Raw genomic sequence first — 22,462 nt, 5'->3', positions numbered from 1 at the left:
TCTTGTGTGAAAATGCATCATTTTTCATAAACTCATTTTTCTTTTCTTTTATTTGCGTTTGTCAAATACAGGAGGATTCATGTACAGATGAGGGACAGGTAGAGAGAGAGACTGAAGCAACTGTACAATATTTACAGAAGAGAGAAATAAGCAAACCTCCAAAATAATAATAATAATAATAATAATAACAATAATAATTATCATAGTAAACAACCAACAGATAAAAAAAACAAACAGTAAACACAGACATTTTGCACACTTTAAAACTATTACATCCCTCTGCACCGTCGTGTTTTCTTTGAGAAAACGAACAAATACACCTCTTTTTCCGCATTTTCTTTTAAAGAACAAACAGAAAGTTTTTTTTGTTATTTTATTTTAAATACATTTTCTTTTGCTCTATTTTTGACCAAAAAAAAAAAGAAAAAAAGAACTACACACTGCTTTGACCCCGCTCTTTTGTCCGCCTTGTCCTTCAGCTTAGGGGACAGGAAGAATAAGGGGTTAAGGGTGGCCCATTTAATGTACACCCTCATAAAACATGAGCATTATTATTCAAAATAATAACAGCAAACCGCCCCAGCTCTGGGAGGTAACCATGTATAAATGTCCATGTATAAATAATACAAATCATAATTGTTCATAATACATATTTATATATAAGAGTGTGCATGGAACATAGCATTCAAAGCTCACCTCTGCCAAAACACTGCTGACCAGTGAGGTTTTCAACCCTGTTCCCTTTGGCACTATCTTTATTCGTCTCTGTGCAGACAACTGTCTTTACACATTCTTGCTCTTTTGTTTTTTTTTTTTGTGTGTGTGTTTTTTTTCATACCGTCTCCCTGTGGCTCCCGTCGCAGGGAGCTGACACATAATGAAAGAGAGAGGAATGAAAGCTTTACAAAAACATTTTTATGTTAAAATGCAACAGCTTAAACCGCCAGTGGCTCTTACACATTCTGCAAAGAAAAATCTCATTTTCCTGCAACCTGGAGGTGCACCGGTTTTGTTTGAGAGAGAGAGAAGAGAATCTCCCTTCTCCAAATAGGACGTGCTTGGAACGTCGACAGCTGAATCTTAAGCCTTGGTGCTGAGCGTCAGCAGTTCAATGAAGGAATTGAACAGAGTCTCTAGCCAGCCCTGGTTGGCCATGCACTGCTGAACCACCTCCTCCTGACCTGGATCCTCCTCAGCTGCCTGTTCTATGCTGTCCGTCTGAGGAGGGAGAAAGAGAGACGAGGCTTTTTACGGGCTAATACGCGGAATACTGTGTTGCATTTCTCAAATAAGCTCATATTTCCTCATACCTCTTTTTTACAGTGCAGAAATGTGTGATATTTGTAGTGATGGAGAGAGTGATAGAGACTGTATATTCGACAAGTCTCTGTCGACAGTTTCAGGTCCTGGCAAGCACAGACAGAGATGGGGTTACAAGTAAAGAAAGAGAGCTCTGAGATTTCAAGACGGATGTATTATTGGAGTTCAATGACCACACAAAGCTTTTGGGCACTTGAAGAAACAGTTCACCGAATAACCTGCATGGCTTTCTTTCATTTGTGGGAAACTATTTTTATACATTCTTCAAAATCTCTTTTCATTTTTTAAAAATGTCTTTATTGCATTATACGACAAAATATCAAATCAACTGCTAACAAATGTAGCTATTTTTTTTGTTGCAACGATACTTTTGATCATTTTACTTTTAATTCATCACAACAACATTTAAAAAAAGTTGAACTTGTATCGTCTTTCTTTAAAATAAAAAAGCCTGTTGGTGTTTTGTTTTGTCATATAATGCAATAAAGGTAGTAAATTTAAAAAGTTGTTATGACAGAATTTGAAATCGATTCTTTTACCCAGCAAAATGCAATATTTGCCGATACCTCAAAACAATTACAACTCGATTAGATTTAGCGGCCTATGACTGATATAGTGATATTACACAACCAGTTACAATTTTTAACTCAAAAACGGCACTATAGTTTCACAGTAGAATAAGGTATATAATGTATCTTATTAATTTAGAAACCTATATAGAGATTTTTATGCATTGCACTGATATATCATTAAGTTACTCATTTGATCAATGCATTGTCAACAACATTTATATTACTTTAGCATGTATAGCTAAAACACACAAATAACTTTTTTTTGCGGTTTCTTACAAAATTGCTTAATTATGTGAGAAACAATTGTGTATACAACATGCCTGCTGTTTCGGAAGGCTCCTTTTGACTCTGTTGAGGGTCTTGCGGTTGTAACTCTCTCCACCCAGGTGCACTTTAACCGCTCCAGAGTCTAGGGGGTCTGCTGTCATTTGAGGGAACATGTGCAGTGCCTCCTAGAGAATGAGAAAGAGGAAGAGTGAGAAATTGCCAGACACGTTCCTCAGAAAACACAAGACGTCTTGAGTATTCAAGAGGAATGCATTCGTGTATCACTGAAAGGCAGTGTCACCTGATGCTGGACACTCATGTTGATCCTTCTTAACAGCCTTCGTTTTTGTTCGTTGAGGATACTGTCAATTTTTCTCATGGGTGGGAGATAAAGCTCATCTGAGGACAAAAGGGGAGGAGCCAATGCTAAAGTATTATTATTGAGTTATTAAACTGAAAAACATCATTACTTCAGATGCATATATTATACAATCGTATAAATGTGAATCTAACATTTTTCATTAGTTAATTTTAAGTGGTCCTGCAATGTGATAGATAACTGTAAATATTTTATTTCCATTCAAAGGTCTGGGAATAAATAAATGTTTTGTTTGTTTGTTAGTTTTTGAAAGCTAAGCACTGAAAAGTTTTTTCAATTTTTTTATGAATGTAAAGTAAAAAAAAAAACATTTATTTAAAATGTAATAATGAAGTAATTATATAACTGTCACTTTTGATCAACTTGAAATCTTTTTTTTTTTTTAAATCACACTATTTTAACAGCAGCTTGCTAATTATTTTTGTGGTTAAATATTAATGTTGTTTTTTATTAATATTGAATAAAAGTATTAATAAAAAAAAACATTAATATTCAACCAGAAAAATAATTAGCAAACTGCTGTTAAAATAGTGCGATTTTTGCACATTTATCTGTAGACACAGGTTTAATCACTGCTACAATGTGTCTTTTAGATTTATTTGCATTCAAGCCTAAAACGATGACATCTTTGGCCTAAAAACACAATTTAATGACACCTCATTATACACTGTAACTTTCCACTCCTCTTTTCTAAACACATTGTGCTTGTCATTATTCTTCCAGCCTCACTTCATTGTCCTCTTTCTCTACCTTCTTTGCTTTATTAAACCCCTCTTTCATTATTCTCTCCATCCTTCTTTCCTTTAATCACCCCACCCAATCCTCCACACACACACACATCTTTAACCTAACGTGCTCACCGTTGGTGTCCTCAAGAGCTTGGATCATGTCCGGGTCCAGAGCAGTGCTGACCAACATCTCTACATAACTGCGGAACATCTCTCTCATGGCCCGACTGTTTATCCCACTCCGTGTGGATACTGAACATAGAACAGATGGACAACGCTTGAAAAACCAGAGGGCACACACCAGAAAATATCAATTCAACAACTTGCAAAAAAAAGCAAAATAAACTATACACACACACACACACACACACATATATATATAGTTGTACTGAAAGATTGCCATATTTATATACATTGGTATTTTATTTCTTCATATTTCAGTATTATTTATTTAGATATTTAATTCAGGAAGGATGCAATACATTTTCAAATATGACAGTGTTATGACAGTTATTTTTTTTCTTTTCATAAAATCCTGAAAAAATAGCATGCTTTCCACAAAAACATCAAGAAATGTTTTTGTGCACCAACAATCTTTTTGAAGGATCGTGTGACACTGAAGACTGGAATAACGGCTGCTGAATCCAGCTTTGACATCACACAAAAGAATACATTTGAAAACATCCACTTTCTTAAAATGCAGTGATTCATATTAATTATAAATGGATAAGAATCTTCTTTCAAGAACATTTAAAAATCTCACTTTCCCAAACCGAAGCTACACTCAATGCTGCTGCTGACAGCTTGGCATACGATCTCAAAACCCCACACACACAGTATACTGCATACATACACACCTTCATCCTCACTGGGCGGGTCAGGGGAGGAGTCTGAATCAGATGAGGAGGGCATTTCTTTAAGCCACTTCTTCCTCTTTTTAGGTGGAGGTTCTGCCTTTACTTTGACGGGTCTGCTCCTCGTCCTGTCAACCCTCTTCTCTCCTGCCCTCTTCTCCTCTTTGACCCTCCCGCGCTCCACAACTGCTGTTCTCCTCTCCAGCTTCTCTTGAGTTTGTCGCTCTTGGAGCTTCTTTTCCTTTTCTCGCTCTTTCTCCCTCTCCTTTTCTCGTTGTTTTTCCCTTTCTTTCTCTTTCTCCCTTTCTCTTTGCCTCTCTCTTTCCCTCTCCTTCTCCTTTTGTTTTTCCTTTTCCCTTTCTCTCTCTCGTTGTTTTTCCCTTTCCCTTTCTTTTTGTTTCTCCCTCTCTTTTTGCTTTTCAAGTTCTCTCTCCCTTTCCTTCTCTTTCTCCTTTTCTCTCCTAGATTTCTCTATCTGCTCCCTCTCTCGTTCACGCTCCCTCTCTTTTTCCCTTTCTCTCTCTTTCTCCTTTTCTTTTTCCCTTTGTTCCCGTTGCTCTTTCTCCCGTTGTCGCTCTCTCTCTTTCTCCCGATCCTCTCGTTCCATGCGAGGTGGAGTCAAGCTACGGACAGGTTGTGGCTTTGGAAGTGACTGGCGTCTGGAAGGAAGGAAAGACATTCATCTGAGCAACAACATTAGGATGACGATTCACCTGAAATTACAATTCTGTCATTAATTACATTTTTGCCTTGTGAAACTTTAAACCTGTATACAGTTTTTTCTCAGTGGAAAATAAGTTCTCCTAAGCCATAGGTTGGGTGTCCTTAGCGTTTGCATATCTCAAGATCAAATATCATAAAAGCTGCAGCAGTTAAAAGATTATTAAAAATGTTGTCTTACACAAACCTATTGTATTAATACAGATGACTTCGAATTTATTGTACAAGTTGGAGGGACTAGATTTCTGGTGCTTTTTTAGAGTTTTGGTTTCTTTTATTTAAAATTTCTGACATAGGTGAGTTGTTTTATGAAACAAGCTCTTTGAAGATTCTTCAAAAATTCTGTGCTCCACTGAAACAGCAACAGCAGCATGAGGGTGAGTAAATGATTACAGAACTCTTTGATTGACAGTAACTACTGTATTAACCGCAATATATCACAGGATCACAGTAGCTTCAGAAGTGCATTTAGAGTGAAATTACCTCAGTGTGAGACTGGGACGATGCCAAGGTTTCCGCGAGCACACTCGGACATAATCCTTTTTATTCACATTCTCCAAGAATTTGACATATAAACGCTGATAACGCATCTTTGCATCTCCAAAGTAGCCCAAATACTGCCAAAGAATGACAGGGGACAGATAGCGTGAATTTAAGGAGGTGGTGTAGTATTACACTTTCAAACCACCCAATGCATGCTACTATTCTTAACAAATATAAAAACACACTCACATTACTGGTAGCACAAAACTGCCGCTGTCCGTCTTTGATTTCAGGAGCAAACTTCTGCAGCAGAGCTTTTTGGACCCTCCAGATTGGAGGCGGCTCTCGTCCGGTCTGCAGCGCCAGCTGAGAAAAACCATCAGAAATTAAGTATCTAGCTAAATTAGCATTTAATAAAAATTCAGATGTAGATTTTAATGTGTACGACTCTTCCATGCACGTGCTTAATTTTTTTCCATAGAAATAACAGACTTGGTTACGTATACCAGATTTTTTGGCTTAAACCCTGCCTTTCCACAATCAATTCGAAGCACTAATCTTTCAACAACTATATCTCAAAATTTAAACAACATTTCCAACCCTGCTCCTGGAGTTACCCTGAACACTTTGATTAGTAGATTGGGGTGTAAATGATTGGGGTTGGAGCTGAACTCTGCTGGACAGTAGCTCTCCAGAAGCAAGGTAAGCAAGCAGACCCTTGTAATAGACAGAATCAAGTCCCCATACTTTTTTTTCTTTTCCGTCAATCTGTCTTCCATTACTCACCTTCATGTCGTTCCATGTATGACATGACACAAAAAGAAGAAAATTATATTGGTAACCACAGTTTTGGTTCCCATTGACTTCCATTAGAATTTTTGACCAAAATATAGAAATCAAAGGGAATCAAAACTGTTTGGTTACCAGCATTTTTCAAATTATCTTCCACATGTTCCACAGAAAAAAATGAGTCATACAGGACTAAAATGACATGAAGGTGCGCAACCGTGAAACCATCCCTGCAAAAAATCAAAATATTAATTCTATGCATATAACAAAAAACTGGTATTTTTTTTTACCTTAAGAGTACCAATATCTTCAGTGCGCACCACAAATTCATCTCTCTCTCTGAAGATCCCCTCCCCACCACTCTCACTGTCATCATCCTCACTCTCTCCGGTGATGGCTGCGTTGGACTGTTTCTTAGCCAGGTGCAGTGAAGTGATCTGAGGCGTCGGGGCATCTTCGGGGTGGGGGTGAGGCCGGGAGGGCTGGGGCAGCTCTTCAGGAGGAGGTGGAGAGGGAGACGGCGGGGGTGTAGCAGAGGGGGCAACGTGGGCGGAGGCGGGGAGGGAGAGGGAAGAGCAGGTGGAGAAGGGCTGGGAGGCAGGGAATTATGCAGCGATGGTTGTTGCTGCTGCTGTATATTCTCCTCCTCTTCTTGAGATGGGAGAGGGGAGGGGAGAGACAGAGGAGGAGGAGGCAGAGGGGATGGGGAGGAGGAGGTTGGGGGAGAAGGAGAAAGAGATGGAGGGGAAGGGGGTGCAGGGGGAAGCTCGGATGGAGATCCTAAAACAGGGGTTATGACTGAGGAAAGAAGGAAATAATTACGTAACACTTTATTTTAGGTTACACCTATTAGTTGCTTATTAGCATGCACATTATTAGAATATTAGCCATTTATTAGTGTTAATCAGGCACATATTAATGCCTTAATTCTACATGACCTTATTCTTAATCCTACCCAATACCTAAACCTAACTACTATCTTACTAACTATTAATAAGCTGCAAATTAAGTCGTAGTTAATAGTTAACAAGTGATACATTTTCTAAAGTGTTACCAATAACGAATATTTAATTGATTGTAATATTTGACTGTAGATATGTTAATATACTTACCGTCAACCTTGGGAGCGCCTAGCATTTCATATTCAGGCTCTTCTTCTAGCTTGCTTTGCTCTATCCTTATCTGATCAGCTTCCTCCTTTACACTGTCTTCTTCCAACTCCTCTCCTTCCTCCTCACATTCATTTTGTCTGTCTGCTTTCTGTTGTATTTCTTCAAGTACCTCCTGCACAGGTTGTTTCCGTTCCTCACCCTTGCCTGGAAGATCTTCCTCTTCCTGCAGGTCGGGCTGTGAGAGCGAATCCAGCTCCGGTGACGTGTTTATTTCTGTCTCAGGTTCAATGAGCGGGACAGACTCAGGTTGTGGGGGTGGAGGGGGTGTGTTAAGAGACACCGTCTGCGGAGTGGGTGGAGATGGTGTAGGAGGAGGTGGAACGGCAGCGAGACTGTGGGGGTGTCATAGAGGGCAGAAATGGCAGATGAGATGCTCTTCTGCAGGTCCTGGTTCTTACTGACCGAGTCTTCCTCGTCTGAGGAGAAGGACGGCAGGGTCTCCAGGTTCCTCTTGAGCTCCTCGTCAAGTCTTTTACAGGGGGAGGGACAGTTACTGAGACCCAGGCTTCCATCACCCTCGTTCTCTCCAAAGGGAGGAGGTGGAGGAGGAGGTGGTTGTGGGGATAATGGGCGAATGCCTCCCTTTACTGAAGAGGAATCTGCGGTGCACCCGTCCACAGGTGTAGCTTCAGTGCCCTGCTGCTTTTTCCCCGTTTTCAAGAAATCCAGAAAGGAAGTTATAAAGCCTGACTTCAGCTCTGAAGATTTCTCCTCCGACTGTGAGAAAGAGGTGCAGAGCAGTGAAAGATGGCCAAATACAAGCAAAACAATAAGAGTGAAATAGCATTGAAATGTTTACGCAGAAAGCAAATGCAGGAAAAAAGGGAAAGAAAAATAAAAGAACAACTAAAAAGCAGCTTGTAAATAAATTACTAATTGTAATAAAATGTACTTTTTTGATTAACATCTTTATGTTATATAATCTCTGTAGACCCACTCTCTTATGTTAGGTGTGTCTAGGAGGAGGTAAAACACCTTACTGAACAGCAGGGTGGTTGATGACGGTTACTATGAATCAGTAACCTTAGCAACAGCCACCCTAGCAACAGCGCGCTCTTTCTTTTATTGCATTTTTTAAGAACTCAGTCATCAGGGTGGCCTGCCAATCATCTTACTCTATGTAGTCTGCTCCCTCTAGTGGCAAAGTGCTTACACTGAGAACATTGCTTCCTCTGTAAAATAAATGAGTGTGAAAGAAACCAAAATGCATTTTATGTATAATTTAGTAATGGCTCTTTTGGTCAAAATATAAGTGGGTTATTGTTTTCTATCAGAATTACACCGGGGAAAAAGGTTATAGAACTTACTGAGCTGGAAAGCTTCTGCATGGTAGCCCAAGCCTCTGGGGTCATTTGGTCATCCATGTCTCCATCCCAGGACATCTGTAGAAATAAACATTGCACATATATACACAAAGAAATCGCACATATCTACGCATATCACCCTAGACTGGCTCTTCCACCCTTCTTTCCTGAGGCTACTTGTTGCTGAGGCAACCGTGGACATTTCATAAGTGCAATTTAAACATATGGAGGAGGGCCTCATTTGATTAAGGCTGTTAAATGTTGGTGGAGTTATTGAATCTTTATGCTTTGAAACATGCTTTTGTTCTGACAACATTTTATAATGTTACAGCAGATTTTTACATTTCCCTATTTAGGACAAAATATTTGTGATGTTGACATGTATAGTTTTAAAATTTTGTCAAACCATTTCCTCATCTAAAATTTTTTTTGTAGTTGGAAAAATTCTACTGATCCTCTGCTCATAGTGAGCTTGGTTGCTGCTCAGTAAGTGACAATCCTTTTGCATTTACATAAATCATAAATGATATCACATGCTGCTTCCCAACAATCTCTTCTACCTCTGAAAATATAAACAAAATTTACTATAAATAAGCCTGATACGTTAATTTAAATGATTTTTAAGAAAAGAAACTGTTTTAACTAAAAAGAACAAATTTAGCAAAGCATTTTGCTTTGGTAAAAATTCATCTATCACATCTGCCAACAAGGCCTGGCAGGTCTTCCACAAAATATTTGACCTCTTCTAAACGCACCTCCTCCACTAAACTTTGCTCTAAATCTGCAGGTCATTTGAGGACATCAAAAAGAACCAATATGAACAAGCACACTGTTATGCACATACGTTGCAAAAAGTAAGGCTGTCAGAACAGATTTTATGGTGTATATTTATGCTAACTTATTAAGGACACTAATTTATCTTTTTTAAGGATTATGAAAGGATACAGATATTGCAATAAGTAATATCCCAAAAAAAATGCAAAACCACAGAACTGCCATTTGCTCTACATGTTACATAGAACATCTGGAGCTATTTAAATATTTTCTGTTAAATTTCAACATTGACTAAACTTTTTTAGCAAGCTGAGACTCACCTCTTGGGGTTTCTGCTTCATCTTTTCCTGACCACAGCTCATGTCAATTCTGTTCATGTCCACACTGGTAGTGGGCCCTGGGCTCAAACCAAGAGATGGTGCAGATCCTACCGAACCATCAGACAAAACAGGATCTGTACTAGACAGGGAGTCTGTCCTCAGTAGGGATTCAGATGAGGGCATGGAAGGAATAGGGAGCTTAATCTGGTGGGAAAACAAAGTAATTATTTTTTTTAATCAACACATTTAGATTTGTTCTTTGTTTCATTGATCCAGTTTCATTCCCACAAACATAATTTGTCCCATTGGTGCAAAACTTACTTTGATTGGTTTGATGGGTTCTTGGTATTGTTGCTGAGGCTGATGCTGTGCAAGCTGCTGATGGTGTTGTTGCTGCTGGTGGTGTTGATGAAGTTGTTGTACATGTAGGTGCTGCTGTTGGTGCATATGTTGTGGTTGGTGCTGCTGTTGCTGCTGTAGATGGTGGTGCATGTGCTGTTGTAACTGTTGTTGATGATGGAGGTGAGGTGCTTGTTGTTGGTAGTTCTGCCCCTTGTTCATGTCTCTGTGCATTTCTAGCATTTGATCATCTTTCCTTCCTCGCCCTCTTCCTCGCCCACGGCCCCTTCTACTCTCTCCACCAGGTCCCATCATGTTCCTACAATATGGAGGCTCAGGGAGAGGCCGAATACGTGGTCTACCCCTTGGTCTTGGTGGACCTTCACGTTTAGGTTTAGTGGGTTTCCTCCCCCTTTTCTTTGGACCATCATGTGGGAGAAGCTGTGGAGGAGGTCCAAGGGATGGGTACCCTGAGGGGTGGCAGAAATCTAAATCACCCATCAAAGGGCTTAAACTGCCAACTCCTGAGCCACTTCCGGACTTTCTGCAACTGGAAACGAGATCAGGAAGCAAGTCTGGCAGGCGTCTGCTGTTTAAGCGGATGTCAGCTGGAACATCTGCTTTATCCTCATCATCCTCAAATTCATATTCTTGAGCATAGTTCTTCTTAGCCTGTGATTGGGCATTAGTGTCTTTCCGCTGTTTGAGGAGGTGAAATGAGCTTGTCTTCAAAAGTTTTTTAGGTCTAGAGGAACAAAAGATTGGTGAGGTAAGCCCTGCTGTGCCAGGACCACTAGCTACACCTGCAGAGCCCATCATTTTGTTTCCAGTTCCGTCCACTACGTGTCCTGTGTTGCCCATCCCAAGGCCTGGGCCCTGAGACTGAATTAAGCCTAATTGTTCTGTGTTAACAGTGGATGGGAGTTCATGGGATTTCAAGGGGTCCAGATCTAAGTGCATAGTACCATTGCCAGATTCAGACAAACTGTGACAATACTGCCCATACCCCTGATCACCATGATGACCCATCATATCATATGCACCTCCTCCACCACCTGTAGCTTTAACTGCATCCATTGCATCTTGTACTGTTCCACGTGTTTCTGGCACACCATCTTGAACCCCTTGTCCTGCACCTCCACCTCCTCCTGCACAACTTGCTTTATAGTCCTCAGAGCAGAACATATCCTCCATCCCTGGAAAAAAGGAACGATCCTCATCTTGGAGAAGAGAATCTGGGAAACAAATAGATGTCAGTGGCATGAACCGCTGCTGTTGCTCTTGGCTCTGGCCCTGGTTCTGAGCTGTTTTTCCCACAGGGCTACCAGTGTCATATTGATGCTCTTTGAGCTGATCCAGCTGTGGCTGCGAGTGCTGTGGCTCTTGTTCCCTTGGCTGGGACTGGGGCTGTGGAGGTCCAGAAGCTGGTTGCATGTGGTGAGGGTGCTGGTGAGGAAGTTGATGGTGAGAGTGTGCCTGTGGCTGATGGTGGGAATGAGGGGGTGGATGGTGTGAGGCCATATGATGCAAATGAGAGGGGGTTGACATGCTCAAATCAGACTCAGACAAGAAATCATGAAGCTCTGCTGCTGGTTGTTGAGAGTGGTGAGATTGATGGTGTGAGGACATCCTATGTTGTTGCTGTTGTCGGTGATGATCAGCAGTGCTCCTATCTCCTGTACCAACTCTATCAGTGGGCCCTGGCCCTTCCCGACTGTTTGTCCTGGAGAGAGATCTCTCTAGCATGTCTAGTGGTGAAACAGAATTCTGGTTTGACTGGCTTTGGTTTCGCTGAGCCTCACGTCCATAGTGGACCTCCATAGTCTGAGACTGGAGCTGGAGTTGAAGCTGAGAGGTCTGTGGCTGGGTGTCTACTCCTCCAGAGCCACCAGTACCTAATCCCCCATTTGGTCCAATCATGGCTTGTTGACTCATTGGGTGTTGTTGTTGCTGCTGTGAGGGAGTCTGTTGGTTGTCCATCTTGTTTCTAGTGGTATGAGAAAGGACAGACTGGAGAAGGTGAGCCTGGGAGGTTTGCTGAGATGGGTCGGGTGGAGAATCCATTAGTCCAAGGGAGGACTGGGTCTGTCGCTGCTGCAAGTCTGGAGTCTTTCGTAGGTAGGGTAATTCTGAAGGATCCTGAGCTTTCTTAAGATCTATATGTGAGTGGGACATTGAATGAGGGTGAGAGTGCTGTGAATGCTGAGGGTGTTGTGAGTGTGATGGGTGAGGAGGGTGATGTTGATGTGTTTGATGAGTATAAGGGTCTCCTCTTCCATAGTGGACCACTGAGCCTAGGGAGTCATGTTGACCATGGGAATGTGAATGAGACAAAGAATCAACTGCACCTTGAGCTCCAGCTGCACCAGCAAGCACTCTATCAGACTTAGTCTGCTGCTGCTTTTTCAGAGACAACTCCAACTGGTTCTCTAAACCTGTGCCTGGACCACAAGAGCCAGCAGCAACTGAAGCTACATTATTGGTGGTATTATTGGTCCGAATAACACTCTGTAGATGATAACGTTCTTCAGATGCCTTGTTCAGTTCATAAGCGGAGAGAGACTTCCCTCCATCTCTATTCTGGGAAATGGACTGGGACTGCGGTTGTTGTGAGGCTACCTGCTGAGCTTGTTGAGAATGATGCTGGGAGGGATTGGGTGCTGGACTCTGTGAGTGCAATAAGTGCTGAATCAAAAAATCATCCTCATCTTCTTCGTCCTCTTCTTGAGATCTTTCTACCCCAAGCATATCAGAATCAGACTTAGATTTTGGGGGTGTTGTGTGATAAGACTGTGTTTGCTGGGGTGGCACCCTTGTGTCTGAGTATCCTTGTGGAGAAGCAAGGAATGCTGGAGACAGAACTGAGGATAGGTACTTGTTGCTTCCATTTCCTCCAGGTGATTGTGCAGGGCGAGTTGGGGCAGGAGAGTGCAGGCCTGGGCGGATTATTCCAGAATTACTTGATGGCGAAGGGCTGGAATCCGGGAGGTGGTATGATCCTCCACCACTTGCTACACTAGCACTACCCCCACCTGAACCACCCCCCACACTTCCTGAACTACCTGCTCCAGATCCGGTGGTACTGCTTGTTGTACCGGTACCACCTCCAGACACCATTAGCGCAGGTGAATGTCCTGTACCCCCATAGCCCATTGAGGGACTCCCTGCCCCTCCGAGAGATGGTGGCATAGAACCATATCCTGAATCTGAGCCATAGACCACCTCAGCTGAAAATGAACGCCCTGTAGCTCCGAGATTTCCATAAGCTTTTCCTGACCCCCCAAGGCTGGAACCAAGATCCTGAGCCTGTGGAGAACTAAATCCTCCATATGGTTGGGGCAAGAGAGAGGAGGGTGGCTGGCTTGGTGAATATGACTGTTGCTGTGGTGGAGTTTGCCCAGGGAGGCCAGCAGTTGGCTTGACAGGAGCAACTGGAGAACCATATGCAGACAGGCAAGGTTTGGGTGGCTGTTGCTGCGTAGCAGAGGATGACACTGTTGGAGGTGGGGGTGGAGGGGGTTGTGGTGCTGACTGGGGTGGTGGTTGCTGCCTTGAGGGTGCAGAGGAGGTACTTGATGAGACATTAGGATTAGAGGCAGAGGAGGAAGAAGAGGAGGTGGAAGAAGCTGAAGGAGGAGTGTGAGGGGTTCGAGATGAGGAAGAGCCAGAAGAAGAGTAGCCACTACTTGAACTGGAACTTTTTCCTGTTTTGCCAATACCACTACCGGAGCCAGCTGAGGAGGAGACTGAGGAGGAGGTGTACGGGGGCTGGATAATAGGACGATATACCTGCTCTGATCGGGGAGAGGGTTTGGGGTCAGATGATGGGCTCTGCTCACCCAGTGGGCTACAGTTTATGGAGGAACCATGCCGATGGTGGGATATCTGCTGGTATCCGGATGCACCACAACTAAGATAGTGTTGTAGGGGATGAGGTGTGGAAGAGGATAGTTGAGGCTGTCCAGGAGAAGGTCTCTGGTAGTGCTTGATCACACTGTCTTGCCTTGGGATGGCTCTTTCTTGGGACTGTGGTGGTTGAGGGGGTGCCGAAGAAAAAACTGAGGAATTGTAGAGTTGAGAGGACTGATCCTGGAGTTGTGAGGAAAGCAGGTTAAACTGAGGTGGTAAATGGCGTGCCGAGGAGGATGCAGGGGCTTGTGGTGGAGGAGCACTAGTGGGCTCTTGTGGCCCTCTATAAGAAGCAGTCCCACTCTGTGAAGACAGAAGACGGTCAAAGCCAAGACTTGACTGGGAGGGTGTTTTAATGTGTAGCAAAGGATCATGTGGTGACAGGAGACCGTTGGAAGTAGGACTGAAGGTAGGCGTGTCCTGCAGAGATAGTGATGGGGTCACTCCAGGGAAGGAGCGCCCTGAGAAGGATGCAGGGTGCTGATATGCCGATAAAGCAGAGGAAGAGGGAAATGAGCCAGAGCCAGGTAGTGCACCAGAAATGAATAGTTCTGCAGGGGCTGGAGTGTGCATTGCTACAGCAAAAGAGAGAGAAAGCAAAAGAAAAAAGAAAATGAATCAGTAGTTAATAAGGTGATTTTCTATATTTCATATATTATATATTTTCATATATTTCTGTGTTTATAATATTATAATTCTCTATTCGATAACTCACAACACTAACCAGTTTGCCAAGAGGGTGTACGAAATTGGGAGAGAAGGGAAGAGGCAGAGGGGGGTGGCTGAGCACCTCGGGATTCCAAAGCAGAGATCAAATTCATAACTGAAGCATCTGGTCCTGAGGGACTGGCATGATGTAGCCCAGTATCAAACAAGCCTGAGAGCCCTAAGAAAGATAAATATTTAAAAAAATGACAGTGTTAAATCAAGGAATTTATATGTTTCCTGCATTATCACCATTATACTCAAACAAGCTGGATGACACAACAGAGGTTACCCAGTAACTAACTACTTAATTTTGTTGACTGTACCTAAGCTCCTTCCTGTGCCCCATGCTCCGCCTTGTCCAGTGGTGCCTGGATGATGATTTGTTGCATATCCTTGCAGGGGGTGTGGTGTGGCATAAGGTTGACGGTGGAGGAGTTCTGAGTCTGGATGGGAGGATCTGGAGCTCCCATAAACCAAACTGAAAAACAGAATTCAAAAAGAGGTAAAACAGTCACAATAATAGTAATTGTTTACATTCGTAAGCCTTATTTGAAAGTTGTGCATGACACAACCTCACTATCCGAATTAGCAAGCACATAATGCATAAAAGAAGTACATGTTTATGATGCAAATGGTCAAATACTCGCTTAAACATTTACATTTTTTAATGTTTAAAAACATTACACAATGTAACACACACACAAAATTATTATAACACTCATATGGTAAGACTTTTAAACAAGGCATAATTATGAGAATGTATAGAAAATTATATATTCTCACAATAACTATGAAAATTCTACAAATTTTGAAAAGAATGAGATTTCTATGGTTAAATTATACTAACATTATTAATATTCACCACTTTGCATAACACATTATGGTGTGTGCCTAACAATACACATGTATTGCAAATGAACAGTGGAAATATTACTGTTAATTTGTAATAGTTATACTATTATTAAGCACACTAAAAATTATATTTAACTATTTAAGTTAATTATATAACAATGCAAAGAAAAATGCAGAGAAAACAAGCACTGGGAATGAATTTTGATAATACCATTCATTTGGTTCACTGTTTTTTGCTTTTTTTTTAGTTTTGCAATGTATCTTTGATCAATTTAAAAATAAAGAGTACAAGTAATAAATTCCACTAATTATCTAATTAAATAATCACTAATTATTTAATTTTCCAATCACCAAAATTATTGTACAAACCAATTATGACTTTGATCTTAGTGCGTGTGTGTTTCCTTTTACTTGTTCAAACATCAATCACTTGTGTTTTCTTTATTTAAAAGTAATTTTAGAGGACGAAATCAAACAATAACTCGCTGTTTTGTATCAAAAATCAGGCATGTGACATTGCGATGGATTTTATTGTTCCCATCTCTGTTCAGACAGTAAAAAAAGACTGCTGGGCTCTATACTCATACTAAATCCCTGTATAGAGTATCAGTTGACCCAGCTTGGCATTATCCCTCTCACACCATAGCCGCACACAAAGATTAGCTCTTTAATCAGCCTACTCACTTCCACATCCTCCTTCCAAAAAGCCAGCAGGATCTGATTTTGACACTATCTACAATCATCACACCAACAAATATATCATCAGCATTCTCAATATTGTCTCCTCTATCTATAAATTAGGCAAATATGCCGACTCATCGATATGCAACTTGTGAATGACAAAACAAGACCACATTACAATTCCTTTTTTTGCACTTTGTCTCACATTTACCACCGCTACGCTTTAAGATGTGCAATGATACAGAGTGTAGCTCAGCATTCTGATTGGCCACTCTGCCTGTTGCCAGCCAATCAACTGTCTTTTGCAGTCTTTGCAGACTGTCTCTGTTGTTCGCTTTCATAGAGAGTGGCCAGTTCAGTTGACAATGGCGGTTAGGATGTTGCTGAGGTAAGACACAGAGCGCTCATTGATAAAAGCTCTCCACTGACTGAATTGCCTTGGTAACCCCCTCCCCTCCATCCTCAACAGGCTCTTAGTGTGAGTACAGCTCAGTTAGTCTAGATCCCTCTCACTCGGAGACCAGAGTGGGAAGCCACAGACACCACATACTGAGTGAGCGCGTGGTGAGGGGGTGGGTGTCATTCAACAGAAGCGATGGAGTGGACCAGAAAATCTATTTTAAAACCTATTAAAGAAAGACCTTATTCAAACCTACATCTTCAAGTGTAGTATTCGAAGAATTACCTAAATAAATCTGTACCATCTAGAAGCACGGCTTCTCATTACATACCTCTCAATTCAGTACAGACAGGACGCAAGACTAGATTTATATTGTCATTCTCCATTAAATAGACTCCTGGGCTCAATATAGTCACCAGAATACGTGTCTCTCAAAAGACCCTAATAAATGTGACAAAGACAACTGATGTCCATCCTGAGGGGGTTCCATCTGGGAGCATGTCCATCTCTTTTAAAAACACCCTCATCTTGGAGGCACAAGACTCGCGTAATTAACTGGATAAAGGCTCTAATGAACTGGGTTAAACATTTAAATGCATGAGTGAGAGCGCACATCCCGGCTGCCAACTGCTTTGCTGATTGTACCTCTGGCATAATACATAATATACAGTGCCATGACAAATGTACCCTTATGATTTTTGATACATTGCTGCTTCTGTTTGATACTGATTCTTTTGTGAGATCATTTTCAGGTTATGCAGAACAAGGCGAGCATTGTAGATAAGCTGAGTCACTGCTTTAAAAACTGTTAGAATCATAGCACCATGCAAAAGTGACACACAGAATTAAGAAAAAGGACCATCAAGTTTTGAAAAGGATATGAATGATCATTTTAAATTAAAAATAAAACGCATATGATGAAGCCCGACAAGCAGATGTTTCTCCTCCAACTGAATGTCTTATCATAAATAAGTGATACATCATAGCATCAGTACTCTCTCTTCAAATGAGAGATGTATGTACATGAAATAATTATTCTGTGCAACCAAAGGAAGCAGTTTCACTTCTAGGTATAGGAGGTTTGATAAGAATTAGACCATAATTGGCTCTTAATCCCAAAGAGGCAGCGCAGAGACGATCAGGGGAAAGATGATGAACTTTACAAGAATTCTGTAAATTGAACGACACCATACAAACAGAGGGTTTCAATAGTATGAGACAACTTTGCGAGCCTGTTTTGCTTTTAATGAAATGTTCTATTATTACAAATTATATAATCAGTGTAACAACGAGTCCAAAATTACACGCAGAATTTCACCTTTGCTTATATATTTAGGGAATGTAGCAGTGTTTATTAGCAATTATTTATCCATGAACAATTTTAAATTCATACACACTCATAATATTTGATCATAAATATTAACTTTTCCATCCCTTCCCCCTCACAACAGCTTCTCTTCTCTGATCACGTGTGCACCGGCGTGAGGGCTGGACAATAATTCCTCCCTCCAGCAACCTGTCACTCATATAAAATCGCAGCAATTAGCAAAACAACAATGATCAACAGTCCAATCAATTTCAAATGGCCAAATACAAGTCCCTATCCAACAGTTTTTTCACATTTGATAAGCCATTTCACATGGATATGAATGCCACAATATGGAAGATGGTTTCAGTTTCATGCTGAATTTAAAAACAGCAGGACTGAGACAAAGTTTTCCTTATTGATCGTAGTTTTTTAATTGAATTAGTGATCTACAAATATATTTTATGCAAATATAATATTTCTAATATTTGATACTACAATAAAAATGAAATGGACTCAGTTAAATTAAATATTAAAAAAAAACTTACATATTTATTGTTTTACTTTTAGATGACAGTACATCTATTGTACATCCAGTAATTTCTTTCTCTCCGTCTCTCCTCTCTCACTTTCTTCATCATGCTGCCTTACACCTTCAGTCAATCAATTCATCCTGTTAAACCTCTCACCTCCTGCCATTGTGCCTGTTCTTGAGCTGATTAAGCATAATTTGACAATGGAGGTAAAGAGAGTAATAAGGAAATGGTGAAACATGAAAAATAAACAAACAAACAAACAATAGAAGGTAACTGAAAAACAAAAGAGAAGGGTTAAATTAGAAAGCTTGATTGAATTCACTGTACAAGACTGCTCCTAATTACACAGGCAGTAATTCAACACAGTCCCCCCAACAGGTGCAAAATGTTTACAGCCTGATGGGGAACTCAGTCACGGCCATTAATCTCCATTAGAGCCGTGCAGAGGTGTGTGCTGGATGCACGCTGCCCTGAGAAGGACAGAGGGCCTGGTGAACCTTGCCATCAAGGAGTATGCCTTCGTCGTCTTCATAACCAAGATTCAGCGCGCAGAAGTCTTGCTTAGCAACAGTGCTATCATTTTATATGTTTATTCTGGTTTAATATTAACACACGCAACAACATTTCTTAATATAAGATCCAATATTGCCAAATGTGGTGTCCTACACAGAACCCGGTGTCATTTTGTTTTATTTTATGCTAATTTACCACTTCTTAGCGTTTCATCATTGCATAATGGCTATACTTCCAATGACCCAAAGCAGCAGTCTCACTATCTAATATTCATTCAGAAGCAGGAGCAATTTTCGGAAAACTACAAGAGAGAAGATTCAATACAAAAGCGTTTCATTTCATTTTATTTGGCGGATGCTTTTCAGCCTCTGCAGCAGCAGCACTGAAGCTTGTCCATCATCATAAGCCTGAACTCCTCATTAAGATTCTGGATTCTATCAATCTGCCTATGAGTCTACAGAGATGCTCTTGAGTCGGAAACACAATATTAAAGATTCCGGCAGAAAATAGAACAATTCCTCTTCAGACTTACTAAGAGTCAGCCAGAGACACTGGGAAGCAGTCTCGTAGAATATTGGGAGAATGTTATGTGTTCGAAAAGCTCTGACCACACACAGAATTTCTCATTCTTTTTTTTTTTTATTTTTTTTTTTAGGAAGGTGATTGGAATTCATCATACATACACATAGGGGTTTCCACACATCTCGGGATGATTGCTCAAAACAACAGCCCTATTGTTGTCCTGTCATGTAAGAAAAAAGAATCCACTCCAAATGTGTTTCAATGCACAAATGATACGACTTCGACACATTATGACACAGAGAACAAACAGGCACCAGAACCTATTTGTATCTGTGTAAAAATGAACAAAAAGAGCAACCACAGCCTAAATGATTTTTAACAGAAACACGAATAGCAGCACAGATTCCACCTTATCGAATAATACACCTAAATGCTCATAATTCACGTTTCTTAACATTTAACTTCCCGTGACCATATCCCATACAACAATAGGGTAAAGTATGCTGTAGGTGTGCACTGACTGACTCCATACATGCAACGCGAGACACTAACGCCACCAAGAATGATTGCACGCGCGCTCTGTAAGCTGCCAAGATTGATTTGGTTGTCACGGCGACTGATAACGTACATAGCGGTGCGCCTTTGAACTGTAAGTAGGCCGCGAAAACAGTGAAACACGTATCTAACGTAGAGCACGACACCGTAACAGTCCCGTTTTCAGGTAGCAACAGAACATTTCCTCGCTATTTTAAATATTGCAATGCAACACTTGCTAAAAGTATCGACCCTCCCCCCGCAGAGATTTAATGGCTAAGTCGAGCTTTGTCGGGTCATTTTATGAGTTCTTTCAAATATCTGTGGGTATTTAGAGAGAAAAAAAACAAACATTATGCAGTAAGTATTTATCGATTGTCTTTTCTGTCGGTGGTTCGCAAATACGTTTGCAGTGCGTCTTACGTTTATGTTTACAGTGTGCACGTCTCGGTCACGCTGTAATTTCACTGAGGAACACTACACACTATTTGGTAGGCTGCCAAGAGACTAGTAAAACGACAGTATCCTCAACAACAGATATTGTATTTCTCCGTTAGATGATAACGATAAGCTACGCAAAGTTTTTTTTTTTTTAATACTATGAATTAGTAACAGGGGTTGTTAATACGGCGTTTAATTTATAGCCAGTGTTGTGACATGTGTAACTGAATAATACATGTTGACTGTAAGGAACTTCGCCTCTTCATTTTGTCATTTAACGGTCGCGTAATTCAAACGTCTTTTTTTCAAATTTAACAAAATATGCATTTCCAAAAATAAACCCTAACCGATTTTACAAGACAAACACGCGTTAGCTACAGAGACCAGCAGCATACAGTAGCCAGCGACCATTTCATCCCCCAAAATATACGTTATATGTGATTTCTCCTAATTGGTTGCCTCCAAAATAACGCTTTGTCAACGTGCGTTTTGTGCCACGCATTACTCACTACGCCGAATTAGCGTGCATTTTAAGTGCGGCATGCAATGTCCGGTTCGCTGAGCCTCCGAAGCAGAAGGTTTGATTTTTCATTTTTGATAATACGCTAGCAAGCTAGCTAGCAACATCATCCCATCCCCCCTCTTTTCGCCCCTCTCCCCCTTTTCTGTCTCAGTCTACCTTCCGTATCACGCATTAACTCTCGATCGCATTCCTTGCATTTTCAAGACACCCCCTCCTCCCTCAGAAATGACAATACTGATGGCTGTACGTGGAGCCAGCGACAATATAACGCATGGAAGTGGTGAATGAACGCAGCACTGGGAGCGAGAGTGGGAACATACATTGCATTGCGTTGCGTCCGTCGGCATGGGCATTGTTACAGCCAGCTAAGCATATTTATGCATCCAGTGCATGGGAGAAGTGTACTTGCACGGGCGCCTTACCTTGCCTTCGCCGATCTCTCGTAACTCCATCCCGTTCCAGCGCCCAGATCACCGAATCCTGTACCAGGATAATTTCTATCCATTAAAGAAGAGACAAGGGATGAAGATGGAGAGATAGACAGGGGGAAGGGGAGGGAGGTATTTCCTAAATTCTAACACACTATCTCTCCCCGTGTCCTTTCCTCTGCGCTCAATGTCTGTTTATCTCTCCCGTTTCACAAGCAAGTCCTCAAGAATAGGACCAGCACAGAGGGGGAGAGGAATGGAGGGAGGAGAAGGAGGAGGGGGAGATGGAGGATACAGAGGGGAGGCGGGGAGGGGGGTGAAGTATTACACCAACCACCGCCACCACAAAAAATCCGGTTTCTTCCTCCCCTCCCCTCTTTTGCCCTCTTATATATCTCGATGCCTATTGTCCTTCGCAGCAGAAACAGCAACGCGGCTGACGCGCGGCATGTCTAATTCTGATGCCATTGCTCGTTACACCCACGACACGTGCTTGATTGTAGCCCATTTCCTCTTAGTTGTTCGCGTACTGCATTGCCACAAAAAGGTGAGATACTAGGTCTCTATAAATAGTAGTCAACCGAGCGCGCGTTTTCTTTTTCTTTTTTTAAATTCAGCTTGTTGCGCCCCAAATATTCACATCATGGATAAATGTACGCGGGACGGCTGGCTACCTCCTCGTCAGAAACAAAGTGGCTCCTTGGATTCATTAAAATCCGCGAAGTTTCTAAGAATCGCGCAAGGGACCCGTGTCACGCTTCAACACCTCGCGTAAATGTTACCAAAGCACGGGATTCAAAGCGCTATTTTCAGGTATTTAGCCAAGGAGACGCCATTTTTAAGAGTGGACTAACAGGCTCTCACACATAAACATATCCACACACGCCCCCCTCTGCCGACTCGCTTGTCACACTCTCACACATACGCAGTCTGTCTGGAAGTCTCGTGCGTACTGCCGCCTTGTTACAGCACAGAGGCACTACCGAGTATGGGACGCTCTCTCTAGTATGGTCTGTGCACAGCGGTGCGCACTGACACTAAATACTGGAATCGATTTGTGCGTCGCGCGCGCTGTTGCTCCACGCGCT

At 41.6% G+C, this 22,462-nt stretch overlaps 1 protein-coding gene across 1 annotated transcript; it reads right to left on the bottom strand.

The window, feature by feature from the left end:
* Positions 1-7: 7 nt before the first annotated feature.
* prr12b (proline rich 12b) lies at positions 8-22,276 on the bottom strand. The gene is given in 18 exon segments (XM_043234987.1): positions 8-1,218; positions 1,311-1,406; positions 2,213-2,344; positions 2,461-2,558; positions 3,399-3,518; positions 4,124-4,779; positions 5,324-5,457; positions 5,573-5,689; positions 6,403-6,647; positions 6,650-6,910; positions 7,225-7,620; positions 7,623-8,001; positions 8,592-8,666; positions 9,683-9,886; positions 10,004-14,505; positions 14,655-14,816; positions 14,962-15,116; positions 21,369-22,276. Coding segments are annotated over 18 exon segments (7,953 nt in total). The 5' UTR covers positions 21,452-22,276; the 3' UTR covers positions 8-1,080.
* Positions 22,277-22,462: the final 186 nt, after the last annotated feature.

The sequence above is a fragment of the Puntigrus tetrazona genome, chromosome 3 (genome assembly GCF_018831695.1).
Source record: "Puntigrus tetrazona isolate hp1 chromosome 3, ASM1883169v1, whole genome shotgun sequence".
Taxonomy (NCBI): domain Eukaryota; kingdom Metazoa; phylum Chordata; class Actinopteri; order Cypriniformes; family Cyprinidae; genus Puntigrus; species Puntigrus tetrazona.
Note: the sequence above shows the minus strand (reverse complement) of the source record. Positions and strands in the feature narration are given on the sequence as shown.